We start from the raw sequence: 15,267 nt of genomic DNA, 5'->3' as shown, positions 1-15,267 counted from the left end.
ACATTCCAGGTGAGCGCAAAACTTGGGTTCGTTGATTACCAAAACTGAGCAGTGGCTGCTAAAATGGAGGGGCCGATTGAGACAGCTTTCCTATCGGGGTCGTACCCCGGTCATTAATAACCTCGTGACGTCAATTCATTATGCCTGGTGTTGGCTTAATGGTTGTGGTTGTGGGCTTGGGATCTTTGAGTCCTGAGTTTAAATCCTGCTTTTCTGTTAAATTAATACCAGGTGGGGTTGACTCAGCTTGTCATCCTTCTGAAGTTGGTAAAATGAGTTCCAGCTTGTTGGGATGATTGATGTATTTGAGTATCCTCTGTTGGAGTGGTGATCTGTCCAGTTGCAACATTTGATGGTTGCAGAAGGACCCGCTTGAAGCAGCGCTCTCGCTCTCGTGGCTCTTGTGGTTTGCCAGGAATGAGGGCATTAACACTTAAATTTTAGATCTTCTTCTTGCGTATGGCAGCTTGGCTGCCGGGTAGCTATGATTTTGTTTGGGCACGGCTGCGCCACTCATCATCCCCGATACCAGTACACTGGTACTCATTTCACCGACCTTAGAAGGATGACAGGCCGAGTCAACCCGACCTGGTGTTAATTCAGCGGAAAAACGGGGCTCAAACTCAGGACCCTAAGATCCCAAGCCAGCCACCCTAACCACGAAGTCAACACCAGGCTTAATGATTTAGACCAGGGGTCTCGCACCTGCGGCCCACGGGCCACATGCGGCCCCTTAGACGGATTTATGCGGCCCGCGGTGCCGTATTAAGTTTACATTACAATGCGGCCCGCGATACTGCCAATTTGTCAGGGTCAATGATCAAAGTGTTCTGTAATTTTTATTATGATTTTGATTCATAATAGACACATGTGTTTTTAACACGATTATTCATTTATCATATTCGTTGGCAAGAAAAATATATTCAGCACTAATTTTTGTTTAAATTTCCGCATATTAATTATATATATATTTTTTGGGAATTTAGCGTCCTTTTTTTGGGTGCGGCCCTCCGCTCCTCACCACTTTGGTTTTGTAGCCCTCCACCCAAAAAGGTTGGAGACCCCTGATTTAGACGTACCATATGATGGCTGCTTCTCACACCAGGAGCCTTTGTAGACATGTCTTTGATATTCAAGATTTTTTTGTCCACCTTAAGTCATTCATTTTCTGTTTACGAATTCACTGAAACTTGGTTCAGAGAATCTCCCCCTCCATATTTGTACAGTAGAATAAGTCAACATTTCACCAGAATCGTTCAAAATGTGAAAAAAGTGTGAAAACTGGTACACATGACTATTTTTATATGCTCTTTCATATAAGAGCAGAACACACATGATCAGACTACAATTACGGCCGCCATCTTGAATTTCAAAATGTCCGCCACCGAAAACTATTTTTACGATATCTTGGTCACCAAGAGGCCTAAGCACTTGAATAAAGAGTCTAATCCAATGTCTTCACACACAAGGAATCCAATAAACACACTTATAATGCTCAATTTTCAGTCTTTCTGCTTTACAATTGAAATGAGACCCTTTCATAAACAACTAAATACTTAAAAGTGTTTGCTCGATGTTTGATATCCAAATGCTATGAGTGTGTAGAAATGGCTTTATCCAATTTAATTTTCAATATAATGTTTTGAAAGGTGTTGCAATTCTAAGAGTCTGTCTGTCATTCGCTCTGAAACTATGGTCCGCGGTCGTTCCAGCTGTCAGTCGATCCATGCGTTCCCGAGAACGTCCCTGTGCGTGGGTCAATCACTATCACTCTTTGCATGCGTGAATATGATCTGTATTGCAATTGATGCACTAATAATCAGTTGCTGTCTGAAAATAATGAGATGTATGCATGTATAGATGTGTATAAGCAGAAATATATGTTGTAAACTCTAATGGTGGTGGACTAACATTTTCCCCCCCCCCCTTTTTTTCAGGACATTTGATACGGTGATACCATTGCACTGACATGCTATGATGTCCAAAAAGTGCAAGATAATCGATGCTGGTGAAGGTGCATCTTCTAAAAGACAATGCCCAGAGAAAACAGCCTTGATTGACTGGAAATTGTGTGCAATTTGCCAACAGGACACCGAAGAAAAGCTTGTTAATCCCAGCATAGCTAAATATAGAGGAAGTGATAAAGAATGCGGCTACAAACTATTTGCTGAGAATATTTTGGAGTTTCATCAAATTGATGCCTTACCAGAGGATAGTGACATTGCGACGTGGGACAGTGGAGATGGCATTGAAGCCACGCTCAGAACAAACCAGGCAGTATGGCACAAAAGCTGCAGAAACAGGTTTAACAAACAAAAGCTCCAACATGCTCAGAAAAAGAAGTCAAAAGAAAACCTGGAATATGAGACAAGTCCTGTTAAGACCAGGCGACGCAGCGTGGGTTCAATGGCAAGGACATCTAATTGTTTCTTTTGTGAAGAAGATGACACAAATGAGTATCTCCATGACACAAGGACTGACAAAATTGATATTCGAGTTTGTCCATATGCACATGTGTTACAAGATAGGAAACTGTTGGGAAAGCTCTCCGAAGGTGACGTGCATGCCTGAGATGCGAGGTATCATCTATCATGTCTGACTTCCGTCACCAACCGTGTGCGAAAACATAATGCTCAGCATGTAAGAGACACCAAAAGCACTAAAGTCGATAGTCTAATACTTGGTGAGCTAGTTTCGTACATAGAAGAATGCCACCAAGATGAAACGTTGCCAGTCTTCAGATTGTCAGATATGGGGCGACTTTACTAGTCCAGATTAAGAGAAGAAGTTCCAGACTTTTTCTGGAAAGGTCAATACAATACGATTGAAGGAGAGACTGTTGTGCTTAATCCCAGATATGAGAGCTCAAACTCAAGGAAGAGATGTGGTCCTCATGTTTAATTCCGACATTGGAGAAGCGATTAAAATAGTTTGCTCCAACAATGATGATGATGATGATGATGATGATGATGATGATGCAATCCACTTAGTTCCTGTCACAGTGCGTCGCTAAGTTATCTACACAAGAGAAGGAGCTATATAGCACACAATATACCAACGTCATCTCTTCCCAAGAGTGCAACATAGAATCTTCTCTAGCTCCATGCAACCATGAAGAAGCCGGTACGAGGTTATTCTTGCATGCTCTCCATTGTGCACAAAATGGCCACCACAGAATCCTGATCAGGTCAGTCGACACTGACGTTGTTGTCCTCGCAATTGCCATATTTTACGCTTTATCCCTTGACGAACTATGGGTTGCATATGGAGTCAAGAAACACTACAGGTTAATACCGGCTCACACGATTGCAAACAGCCTTGGTGAAAATAAGGCCAAAGCTCTTCTGTTCTTCCATGCCTTCACTGGCTGTGACACGTCGTCGTCATTCAGTGGTGTTGGGAAGAAAACCGCTTGGGACACCTGGACCAATTTCCCTGATATAACGGACTCTTTCTTGAGTTTATCCCAAGAGCCTTCATCAGTCTCAGATGAGAATGTCTGTCAACTGGAAAGGTTCGTCATACGTCTTTATGATAGAACCAGTGAACGCACCGAGGTGAATCAGGCAAGGAAGCTTCTGTTCGCGAAAGGAAGACAAATAGATCGCCTACCCCCCACAAAGACAGACCTCACAGAACATATCAAGAGGTCGACATACCAGGCAGGACACATCTGGGGCCAAGCGCTGATATCTAAGCAGCAGTTACCAAGCCGATGCGACTGGGGATGGACGAAGAACGCCATTGAACAGTGGATACCTTTCTGGACAGCATTTGCCGAGGCGGACAAATCCTGCACAGAGCTGATCAAATGCGGCTGCAAAAAGGCATGCAGACCACCATGCAAATGTTTCTGTGCATCTCTCCCGTGCACTGAACTTTGCCATTGTGCAGGAACATGTTATCAGACAGATTGAAGTCAGAACTGTATCTAGACCAGGTGAACTATGCTTGGGACAGTGTGTATGTCATTTTAAAGCAGAAAGACTGACAATAGAGCATTTTAAGTGTGTTCATTGGATTCCTTGTGTGTGGAAACATTGGATTAGACTCTATTCATTTTGCTCGGTCTCTTGGTGTCCGAGATGTCGTAAAATATTATTTTCGGTGGTGGCCATTTTTTGAAATTCAAGATGGCGGCCGTAACTGTATTCTGATCACGTGTGTCCTGCCCTTGTATGAAAGAACATGTAAAAATGGACATGTATGCCAATTTTCACACTTTTTTCACAATCTGAACGATTTTTCTTCAATCTACTGTACGAGTTCGAAAGACCCTGTACGAGCGAGAACAGCGGCTGATAGTTACATTCCCGATGTCAAGTTGATCAGGTCCGTTAGACTTTCCGATCATCTTTCGGGAATCTCGGCCGGAATCTCGGCTGGAATCTCGGCGGGAATCTCGGCTGGAATCTCGGTAGGAATCTTGGCGGGAATCTCGGCGGGAATCTCGGTAGGAATCTTGGCGGGAATCTCGGCCGGAATCTCGGTAGGAATCTTGGCGGGAATCTCAGCCGGAATCTCGGCGGGAATCTCGGCCGGAATCTCGGTGGGAATCTCAGCCGGAATCTCAGTGGAAATCTTTCCCATTGTGTTCGCTCTCGAATGGATAATTGACTTCAACCCCCTTCGTGAAGTTATCTTTCTATAATTCCAGCAATGTGTGTGTGTGTGTGTGTGTGTGTGTGTGTGTGTGTGTGTGTGTGTGTGTGTGTGTGTGTGTGTGTGTGTGCGCGCGCGCGCGTGTGTGTGTGTGTGTGTGTGTGTGTGTGTGTGTGTGTGTGTGTGTGTGTGTGTGTGTGTGTGTGTGTGTGTGTGTGTGTGTGTGTGTGACCACTGTTTCTCAACAACCACTGGTCCGATCTAATTGAAACTTGCCAGGTATATTGCTGGGGCCCTGTGGATGTGCCTTTTCAAGGTTTGAGATTAATCGGACAAGTGGTTCTCAAGTTATGGCCATTTATTTTCCAAACCAATGACAAGACACGTTGCTGCGTGGGCGTGGCCGATGGGGAAGAGATCCTCAGCCGCGTTCCCCATTACGGGTTACAACGTATGGACTTCCGGATAATGATGAGTTAATGTATTGTAATAATTTCTCGATTTCTGATGCGCATTTATAGATAAACACAACATCCCAATCCAGTTGTCGTTTACGAGAGCGAAGGAACAGCCTGTGTAGTTGTTTGAAAGTTTTTTTTTCCCCCATGTAGGTTTCTCTCTCTCTCTCTCTCTCTCTCTCTCTCTCTCTCTCTCTCTCTCTCTCTCTCTCTCTCTCTCTCTCTCTCTCTCTCTCTCTCTCTCTCTCTCTCTCTCTCTCTCTCTCTCTCTCTCTCTCTCTCTCTCTCTCTCTCTCTCTCTCTCTCTCTCTCTCTCTCTCTCTCTCTCTCTCTCTCTCTCTCTCTCTCTCTCTCTCTCTCTCTCTCTCTCTATCTCTCTCTCTGTTTTTCCTTGCGATGACATTGCGAAAAGGCAAAATACGTTGGCACCAATTGAATAATTGGCCATTAAAACTAAATTGCAAATAATCGTAAATGCGATATGCGAACTTCCGGACAGTGAGGACTTAACCTCCGGACTTCCGAATAGTCACGACTCACTGTATTCTTTCTCAATTTTTTTTATTGATTTATTGACTTACAGTATTCTTTCTTTCACGATTTCTGTACTTTCTCGATTTTCTCAAACACAATGCCCCAATCCAGTCGTCCTTTACGACAGCGAAGGAACGGCCTGTGTGGTTGTTTGAAAGTTTTTTTTTTGGTTTGCACGTACGGCCACGTACGAGTATTTTACAATTCGCTGTCTGGTCTGAAGGCGTTGGAGTCCCTGCACTCCGCATGGAGGTACAACCTGGTTCTTGAGGTCCTTCGCCTCATTAACACAGCTAATTGGAGGGGTATGTTCATTGACCCGTGCTGGATCCCTGGTTCCCTGCCCATGTGGGCAATGCAGCAATGAGGAAATCAGGCAGCTGAACATGCACTCAGTTCCGAATTAGAAACCCCGATCCCTCTGGGCCAATGAGAACTCTCGAATATAATTTGGAGTCTCATGAACAAAAAAAAAAATTGGTGATTTCAGTGGGAGACCTCCACCACGGGAGAGATGGTTCTAGAAGATGCACCCTTGGGTTGAATCCTCCGTCTCGTTTCCTCGGCCCTCCCGAAGAGACCAGGTAATCCTCTACAGGCTCAGACTCGGACATTATGCTCTAATCTCCTATTTACGTAGGATGTGATGTCACCGTACGGAGTTCTGTGAGCGGTGGAAGGTTCTCGAAGATTTGGAACACATCTTCACACAATGCCCTCGGGTAGAGGGACCCAGATCGCGCCTCTTCCACTCTTGCCGAGAGATGGGGGATCAGCTGGTCACGTGTACCCGATAAACTGTGCCCATTGGACCAGAATCACCGTCGGCACTCGAAAACGTACACGACGTACGTGGTGTATATAGAGCCTCACGGAGCACAGAACGCCATTAAAACCAAGAATGAGGAGAAGAAGAAGAAGAAGAAGAAGAACACGGACTTCACTCACACGCAGAAAGTCAGGTGAACGAATTGTCCCGAAGTTCACAACACCGTGTGCTGTGTGCGATGACCCGCGATCCCACGGTGTTCTCCTCCTCCGGTGAGGAGCACGAGGTTAACCCTCCGCGATCCACGAGTGTCTCCGATGTCGGTCCGGGAGGATCTCCTGCCCACAAGGAGTTCGGACCCGGTACGTGCTGTTCTTGTTGCCCTGGTAACCGATAAGAAGTTAAAAACTGATGTTTGTTCATATTTCCTCCCTGCAAGCGACACATGTACGAGGTGCTCGTGATGGAGCCTCGGATCACCGTGGGAAGAACGTTTGTAAATCGGTTGTTGTGCTCGACCTTCGAAAGGTAACTTCTGGGATGGTAAATGTTCACATTGCAGAAGAGATAGCCGGCTTAATGTCCGATCTGAAGCACTGCATGGATCACATTCTGCGGAGATTGAAACGAGCATCGGGCAGCCCGGTGGACAGCCTGCTTAAAAAAAATGGACCAGCTTTTCCAAAATGTTAATATATTAATAATAATTTTCATTTTGGGGATCAATCGGCTGTTGAACCAGTAAAACCGATCTGTGATTGTTTTTGATTTGTAGTTGAAATTCTAATTATTAATTAAAATTCATCAACTCTGATGGATTAAACATGGAGTTGTGTTCACCAGATTGGTTCACCAATAGTTTATCTGTCTATCTATTGTTATATACTCACAAATACAACCCCGTGGCTTCGCTGACGGGGATATTGAGGGGAGGGATAAGGGGTGGGAGGGGGGGGGTAGTGAGGTGAAGAGTGGAAAGCTAGGAGGGGGTGAGGAAGGGGGGATGGGAGCAAGTACGATGAGGGAGAGGGGAGAGGACAAAGTGAAGGGAGAACTGTGGAGGGGGTTGGGGGAGCTAAGCTTAAGGGGAGGGGGTTCTGGATTTGCGTTTGGTAGTGGGACTTGCAGATAAAGGAGGGGGGTGGACAGGGGAGGGGGTTTGGGAGGAGGTAGGAGTTGGGGACGGGGAATGGAAGGGCGATAAAACGTGCCTCAACAGCAACATTTTCTTTTTAGCCACTGTGTTCTATCGAAAACCAGGCAGGAGCATTTAAAAGCCATGCTATCTACCTGGCAAAGACCTACCTGCATCCATGCATGCTCGCACATGCAGTGACCTTTGCACACATCTGATCGGTTCACTCCGAATCTGATTCGTACATGCTACACTGGGGAAGCTGTTTTAAATTCAATACAAATTCATCAGTCCTTAGCAGTCCCCTTAACAGATGGGGACGGGTGGGGAGAAGGGGGATAAGTATGTGTGTGTGTGTGTGTGTGTGTGTGTGTGTGTGTGTGTCGAGAGAGGGGGAGAACTAGGGAGAGGGAGAGGGAGAGAGAGGGGGAGAGCTGGAGAGAGGGGAGGGCTGGAGAGAGAGGAGGAGAGCTAGAGAGGGGGGAGAGCTAGAGAGGGGGGCAGAGCTAGAGAGAGGGGGAGAGCTAGAGAGAGAGGGAGAGCTAAAGAGAGGGGGAGAGCTAGAGCGAGGGGGAGAGCTGGAGGGGGAGAGCTAGAGAGAGAGCGAGAGAGAGAGAGCGAGAGAGAGAGAGAGAGAGAGGGAGAGAGAGAGAGAGAGAGAGAGAGAGAGAGAGAGAGAGAGAGAGAGAGAGAGAGAGAGAGAGAGAGAGAGAGAGAGAGAGAGAGAGAGAGAGAGAGAGAGAGAGAGAGAGAGAGAGAGAGAGAGAGAGAGAGAGAGAGAGAGAGAGAGAGAGAGAGAGACAGAGAGACAGAGAGACAGAGAGACAGAGAGACAGAGAGAGAGAGAGAGAGAGAGAGAGAGAGAGAGAGAGACAGAGACAGGGACAGAGACAGAGACAGAGACAGAGACAGAGACAGAGACAGAGACAGAGACAGAGACAGAGACAGAGACAGAGAGATAGAGAGATAGAGAGATAGAGAGATAGAGAGATAGAGAGATAGAGAGATAGAGAGATAGAGAGATATATATTGAGATTGAGATTGAGATTGAGAGAGAGCTGGACCATCTCTTGAAAGTTGTTTGTATTGACATCTTCAGCACCTGATCTTTCCATGACTTATACTTGGTCAAAAAAATCTGACCACTTGATGACGAGCACATCATGAAAGCATCTCTCTTGAAAAGCTATCAAATTTATTTCAATACTTTTATTTCATCTCCATATTTGACCCGTACACAAGAGGACGCATGACATTGGTGTTAAACGGTTGAAGCTTTGTGTTCAGTCAGGCTCTTGCTTTTCCTTAAGGATGTAAGTGTCGGATAACACTTCTGGCTTTTCCAATTATTTTCTCGACTTCAATCAAACGATCTCCAATTTGGCTCATCGTGCTGCTGAAGGAGGTAAACCAGTCCACCTTTTAGGGCATCACCTTCAACGTTGATTTTTGAGTTGTCGGAGGAATTAATCATCATGACATCCGTTTTTGACTGCTTCAGGATCAATCCCACCATTCTCGTTCTTCCCAGCCTGTCTGTCCCCGCTTGCATCCCAAGCACTGATGCATTAAACAAGCAAATATTATCTGCAAAGTCTAAATCTCCACGATTTATCTTTGACCATTGAATCCCTTTTGTACAACACTTCTTGAACATGTATTGTGATAACGATTTGTTTTGTTTTTTGAAAATGTTCCTTAAAATTCAGTTTGAGTACGATGTTTTATTTTCAGATTCTATTGTGGCTGTGAAGGTGGAGTCTGAGTTTCTGGACCAGTCCTCCTCGCTCGACAAAAGTTTGAACAACAACATTCTTCATGTTATAGTTCTACTTGGTAGTTCTTCACTATAAAATGGAAACAGTATGTTTGTTTGTTTTACTAACTGAGGTTTTTCATTGAACTTGACCAAATGGCAGTCATAACTTCTTTATGAGAGACTGTTGGGTAGTGTATTCGTTTGGTGCAATGTTCCTGCTATTTGTTCTTGTGATTTGATGTGGAATTAGTTGTGTATTATACAGTCCACCCTTGTTCCTGTGCTGAACATGTTTTGTAAAGTGGCAAGACAAACCAAATTTATTTGTGTTTATGTATTATCTGAATTATAAATTATAAAGCAAACCCGACTTGCAGTGTAACCTGTTACTTGTATCAAGATTTTATTCCATATTATGGCCCTCTTGCTGTAGTTTGCTCATTCTTTCAGGACGACAAAATTTCTGATGATACATGAATCTTGTCCAGAAAATATGGTAGTAAAATGTGCATTTAATGTCAGCTGTCAAAGTTATGAAAGTCCAAAACGGCATCACACAAACATTGCTCAAATTTAAGACATAAATTATTCAAAGACAGTGATTTTAAGTCTACTAGGCTTTCTTAAAATATTGCCTGCAATATGATACTTTTCTTTTCTTATTATGATACTTTTCAATTATGATATGATATACATAATATCAATTATGATATTCAATTATGATATTTTCAATTATAATTATGATACTTTTCAAGTTTTCATAACTTGGTTTAAATTTTATTTCCATATCCATATATAGCTGGCTTGCTTGGGTCCTGTGACGAGCGATTTCCACCGCGACCTCGTCGCCGACCACCGTCTTCCTTGCCTCGGACCCGAGCTCCTCGGACTCTTCCCCCAATTCTCCTCAGCCGACTGCCGAAAACCACCGGGACGCCCTCGCCTCCCGACTCCACTCTGCTCTTCCAAACTGACTCTGCCCAGATTCGCCTTGCGCTCGGCGCTTTATAGGCCGGCAGGAGAACCCATATGCAAATTTCCGGATCCGGATTAGCTCGGGGGCGGAGTCACGCTCGCCCATTGGACGGAGAAAAAGGGGCGTGAATCTCCCCTGATTCTAGAATTTGCATATCTCGATTCCACACAGACGCGCCTGGAGGCGGGGCCAACTGATTGGACGGATCAGAAGTGGGCGTGTAGCATTCCTGATCCAAATTCTCCTCGGAAAGGCCGCATTTTGCACTCGCGGCTCGGCGCGTATCTTGTACGAGCCCAGGACAGCCCGGCGCTCGGTGCTCACAGGTGGTGCGGGAATGGCCGCAGAAGGAGAGAGGTGAAGGTGGTGGAGGGTTTTTGGTGGTGGTTTATGGCCATGGTGCCGTTTGGAATGGCGGTGAAGCGATGTTTGTGGGAGCAAGTTGTGAAGGTAAAGATCGTGGCTGTTGGCGTTGTTGTTGTTGTGAAGCGGCGTTGTGGTTGGTGGTTGTTGTGTGATGGTTGGAGCGTGGTTGGTTCAAAATAAAGATAGAACAGAAAAACGGCTATCTCAAAGCGTCACAGCCCAGATGGATCACATAAATTCCCTCTATACAATGGGTTTGGGCTAACTACACATGTACTTACAGAGATATCTCACCTACGGGACCTGAATGGTGGTTTGCGAATTTCCACAACCGCAACAATATATATATATATATATATATATATATATATATATATATATATATATATATATATATATATATATATATATATATATATATACATATACATACATACATACATACACTAGCAGGGATACCTGTGCTCCGCACAGGAATCCCGTGGATGACGGCGGGTCTGACAGAGTATATGTCACAGTTAATTGTAAAATTGTAGAGGCTGCCACACACACACACACACACACACACACACACACACACACACACACACACACACACACACACACACACACACACACACACACACTGACGCACACACATAGACACACACACACACACACTTTTAATATTGTGGATACAATATTCACAACATAGAAATCGAACCGGATCGTGTTAAAACACCGCACAGCGTTTATTAATATTCGCAACATAGAAATCAAACCCGATCGTGTTTATACACCGCACAGCATTTAATAGTGAACATAGTGAGCTTCATACTCAACGCGTGCACATAAGAGAATAGTAAACAACAACAACAACAACAACAACAACACAATACCCTGGCAATTTGGAATCCGTGTCGTCGGCTATGACCCTTTTGCTTCTGGTTTTGTCATGGGGAATGATGCGTCCCTGGAGATAAAGGCATCGTCGGAGACATGAAAGACCCAAATATCAGACATCGTGTATATTTCCTCTACTGATTTTAATAAAGATAACTCCCGCATCATCAAAAAATATTTTTTAATCGTGATTTACATTATTTGATCGCTGATCCCGAATCCAGGCCGAATTGACGTAAAAACGTTATACAGTAACAATAAAAATGTTTTTTATAACCATGGTTATAACAATAATGAACAAAGAAAATGTTAATAAAATATGACTTACAGATGATTATTATATCATTATGGGGTATAATATACATACGGTCATTTTTGCAAGTGTGTCGAATGCATAAGTCATAATTCGGAAACTGGGAAGTCGGAAGTCATTCTCTTCAATTGACTGTAGTATTAATTTTTCATTCTCTAGCAAATTCCGTTGGTCCCATGTCAATCAGCTGAACTTGAAAAATTAACGTTACGCAATCAGGTGATGACGTCATAATTCGGAAACCGGGAAGTCGGAAGTCATTGTCTTCAATTGACTGTAGCATTATTTTTTCATTCGATTGCAAATGGCGTTGGCCCCATGTCAATTGGCTGAACTTGAAAAATTAACGTTACAAAATCAGGTGATGACGTCATAATTCGGAAACCGGAAGTCGGAAGTACAATTCTTTTACATCGGGACACTCCTGGGTACATGTTCTGTCAGCATGTAAAGTTTGGTGAGGATCGGTCCAGTACTTTTCGGGTGCATAGGTCACAGAGAAACACACACACAGACACACAGACAGGCACACTTTCAACTATATATATATATATATATATATATATATATATATATATATATATATATATATATATATATATATATATATATATATATATATATATATATATATATATATATATTGTTACGGATTTCAAAATCCGGTCTGATTAATGCATCCACACATCCAGGTCCTCAGACAGTTATTTCCTTCAATGCATGTTCAGATTAGCCCCATCCCCATGTCTAATGGGATCTTACATATGATGCGTTGAGAAGGGTAAAGGATAGATCCCCTCTCTTATGGGAAGTGTTTTTCTTTACGACGGACACGTTCACACACATTTCTTTCACGAGCTCTGAAGCCCGCCCTTATATTTCCTCACGAATAATCTTTCATGAGCTCTGAAGCCCGCCCTCGTTTTTCCTCAGCAACATTCTTTCGCGAGCTCTGATGCCCACCTTTTTTGAGAGCGCACGGGTCGTCATGGTAACCGTTCCCCAGTGGGGGAGGGTGAGCTTGGGGTGGACGGCACCCCGCGGAGAAGGCCCGCCGTCGTTTTTCCTAAGCAGCATTCTTTCGCGAGATCCGACGCCCACCTTTTTTGAGAGCGCACGGGTCATCATGGTAACCGTGCCCCAGTGGGGTGGGGTGAGCTTGGGATGGACAGCACCCCGTAGAAACGCCCTGAAGAGATATAAAGGCGTTCTGTGGAGAGAGAAGTGATGAGAGGAAAAGGCGAAAGAGGGACGTTCTGAAGCGAGAGAGATGTTCTGTGAGGAGATACGTTTTGAGAGTGGGGAAAAAGCGAAAGTGATACGTTCTGAAGAGAAAGAGATACGTTCTGAAGAAGAAAGAGATACGTTCTGAGAGAATAAAAAAGCGTGAACGAAAGAGGTACGAGAGAGAAGCGGCTGTAAACGTGCAAAAGAGAAGGAAGCGCGTGTGGGTGTCTGGCCAGCGCCAACAGCGAGACGGTTCGTCCTGCCCAGACCTTCGGCAAGCGAGCATGTGGACTGGCGTTCAAGGCTGCCCCGCGAGAGGCTGTACGACAAAGCTGGGTGCTGGCGACGGATGTGACACGCACGCGCACATTTCAGAACGTTTTTGCTTCACGGACGACTTTCTGGTGAGCGAGACAATTTTCTCCCCCTCCCCTCCCCCTGAATGATCCGTTGGGTACCCTTGTCTGTGTTTCGCTGTAAGTCAACCCCTGTTAAGCTTCAGCTCTTTGTCTCTTTCCTGGCATTTTGATTGATTTTGCTTTGAAATTCATTCTTTATTTACCTCAGCAAATAAAAGGTTCTTTTTATTTATTTATTTTATTATTCATAATTTATTCGTCGATTTCCAACCAGTCCGTGTTTGTCCTTTCCTTCCATTGGTCTAGGATTGTTCAAACCAAGATAGACTGGGAGGTAATTACCACAGATTTGACCAAAAAGTCGTCGGCACGCACCAGCGGTTAAAACGCTCGGCTGCCCTAATTAAAATCTAATCAGATTATATTGGTGCTTTGCCGAGGGCACGCTCCCCACTCAGGTAACCACGTGACCTCTAGTTAAACGGAGTAATTAGACGGCGGACACTGGAACTCGTGGTTGACTGGGTGGCATTCGTGGTTTAAAACAACCCACTGTACCACAACTTTAATTGTGAGCGGTGGCCCCAGGTCCGGCTCTACCGAGGACAACCGGGGATTAATCCCCCTGAGTGACAAGCTGGTGTCTCGGTATCTGGCACCGTAACAATATATATATATATATATATATATATATATTGTTGTGGAAATGGCCCTTAGTGTATTATTAAGTATAGGATTAGCCCAGATCCCCCCATTAAATGCATGTTTAGCCAGGTTATTCGGTAATTGGACGTTACATGTGTGTCGGGAGATGTAGCAGGCTGTTCATTGTTCGTGCAGTGGTGGTGTACCGAGAGGTTCTTCTTCTTCCTTCCCCTCTCCGGACAATTGGCCCCGCACAGCGCTCTGAGAGGGAGTGGCCTAGAAAAGCGAGCACCGGGAAGGGAAGGTGGAACTGAGAGCGCCGAGGTGGCACGATCGGCTGTACAGAGGACGGCTGTGTCTGTTTTGCGATCGGCTTTCGTGAGGAGCGAGCCGAAAGAGGTGCAGGGAAGGGACTGCATGAGGTCTGTCTGCCATCTGCTGAGGGAGTAACTGAACCTGAGGGTCGAGTCGGCGATCTGCCGTAGGAGTAACTGAGCCTGAGTGTTGAATGAGGATTCTGCTGTATAGAAACGACTTGTGGGAGGCTGCAATCTGCATCGAGAGGAACTGGCTGCTGTGTGAGTCGGCGATCGACTTTATGAGGAGGTCATCGACAGGTTCAACCTGCATCTAACCACGGAGCCTCTGTCCTTACTCACCTCACGGCTCGACACATTTGTCGATCCGCCTGCAGAGCCCAACACCCCGATTTGGCCTAACCTGGTGAACAGGCCAGGCCTAGACTTGTATGCTTGTCCTTGTGAAAAGCTAGCTGGAGCATACCATAGATCTTTCGTCTTGGGCCGTCGACCTCGCGGGGTCTGGACGCGCAGAGGCTGCGTCTGCGGGTGGTGCCAGGAGAAGAAAAAGGACGACGCCGCCATATTGCCACGCGGCGTGATCGAGCCGGGTGCTCGAATCCGTGACATTGGCTTGTCACGAGCTGCATTCGTGCCTTCGACACTTTTCCTCTCGTCCATGAAGCATCACCAAGTACTCTGTGTCTTGTCTGCATGCTGTCCGTGTCTTTTCTGCATGTTGTCTAAGGTTTATCTCGCTAGGGTTCCCTTCAAAACCCGTAATCCGTAGCTCCCTAGTTAAGAACGGGTTATCGATTAATTATAACATTGTCGTGAATGCTTTGCTTGTGTTGTGTTCCCCGATGTGTCCCCAATATATCTGGCTGAGTTATACGAGATTTGCCGCCTTGAATTAATTCGTGCCGCGCCGAGGAACGATCCG

General features: G+C 45.1%; 2 protein-coding genes across 6 annotated transcripts in view; both read left to right on the top strand.

The window, feature by feature from the left end:
• The window catches only part of PTDSS1 (phosphatidylserine synthase 1), a 163,610-nt gene that overhangs the window by 29,261 nt on the left and 119,082 nt on the right, over window positions 1-15,267 (top strand). The gene's annotated exons all lie outside the window — the stretch shown is intronic.
• LOC147009287 (uncharacterized) overlaps window positions 6,303-15,267 on the top strand; it is a 32,713-nt gene continuing 23,748 nt past the window's right edge. For 2 of the 4 annotated variants that reach the window (XM_085862033.1, XM_085862030.1), the window contains exons 1-2: window positions 6,303-6,725; window positions 9,233-9,334. In XM_085862033.1, coding sequence (XP_085718159.1) covers window positions 6,602-6,725; window positions 9,233-9,334 — 226 coding nt within the window. In that variant the 5' untranslated portion in view covers window positions 6,303-6,601. The remainder of the gene's footprint in view (window positions 6,726-9,232; window positions 9,335-15,267) is intronic. The other 2 variants (XM_085862032.1, XM_085862031.1) reach the window with 1 other exon arrangement.

This window comes from Eptatretus burgeri, chromosome 17 (assembly GCF_056783735.1).
Source record: "Eptatretus burgeri isolate ZD-2024b chromosome 17, Ebu_testis_v1, whole genome shotgun sequence".
In the NCBI taxonomy this organism is placed as follows: Eukaryota; Metazoa; Chordata; class Myxini; order Myxiniformes; family Myxinidae; genus Eptatretus; species Eptatretus burgeri.
Note: the sequence above shows the minus strand (reverse complement) of the source record. Positions and strands in the feature narration are given on the sequence as shown.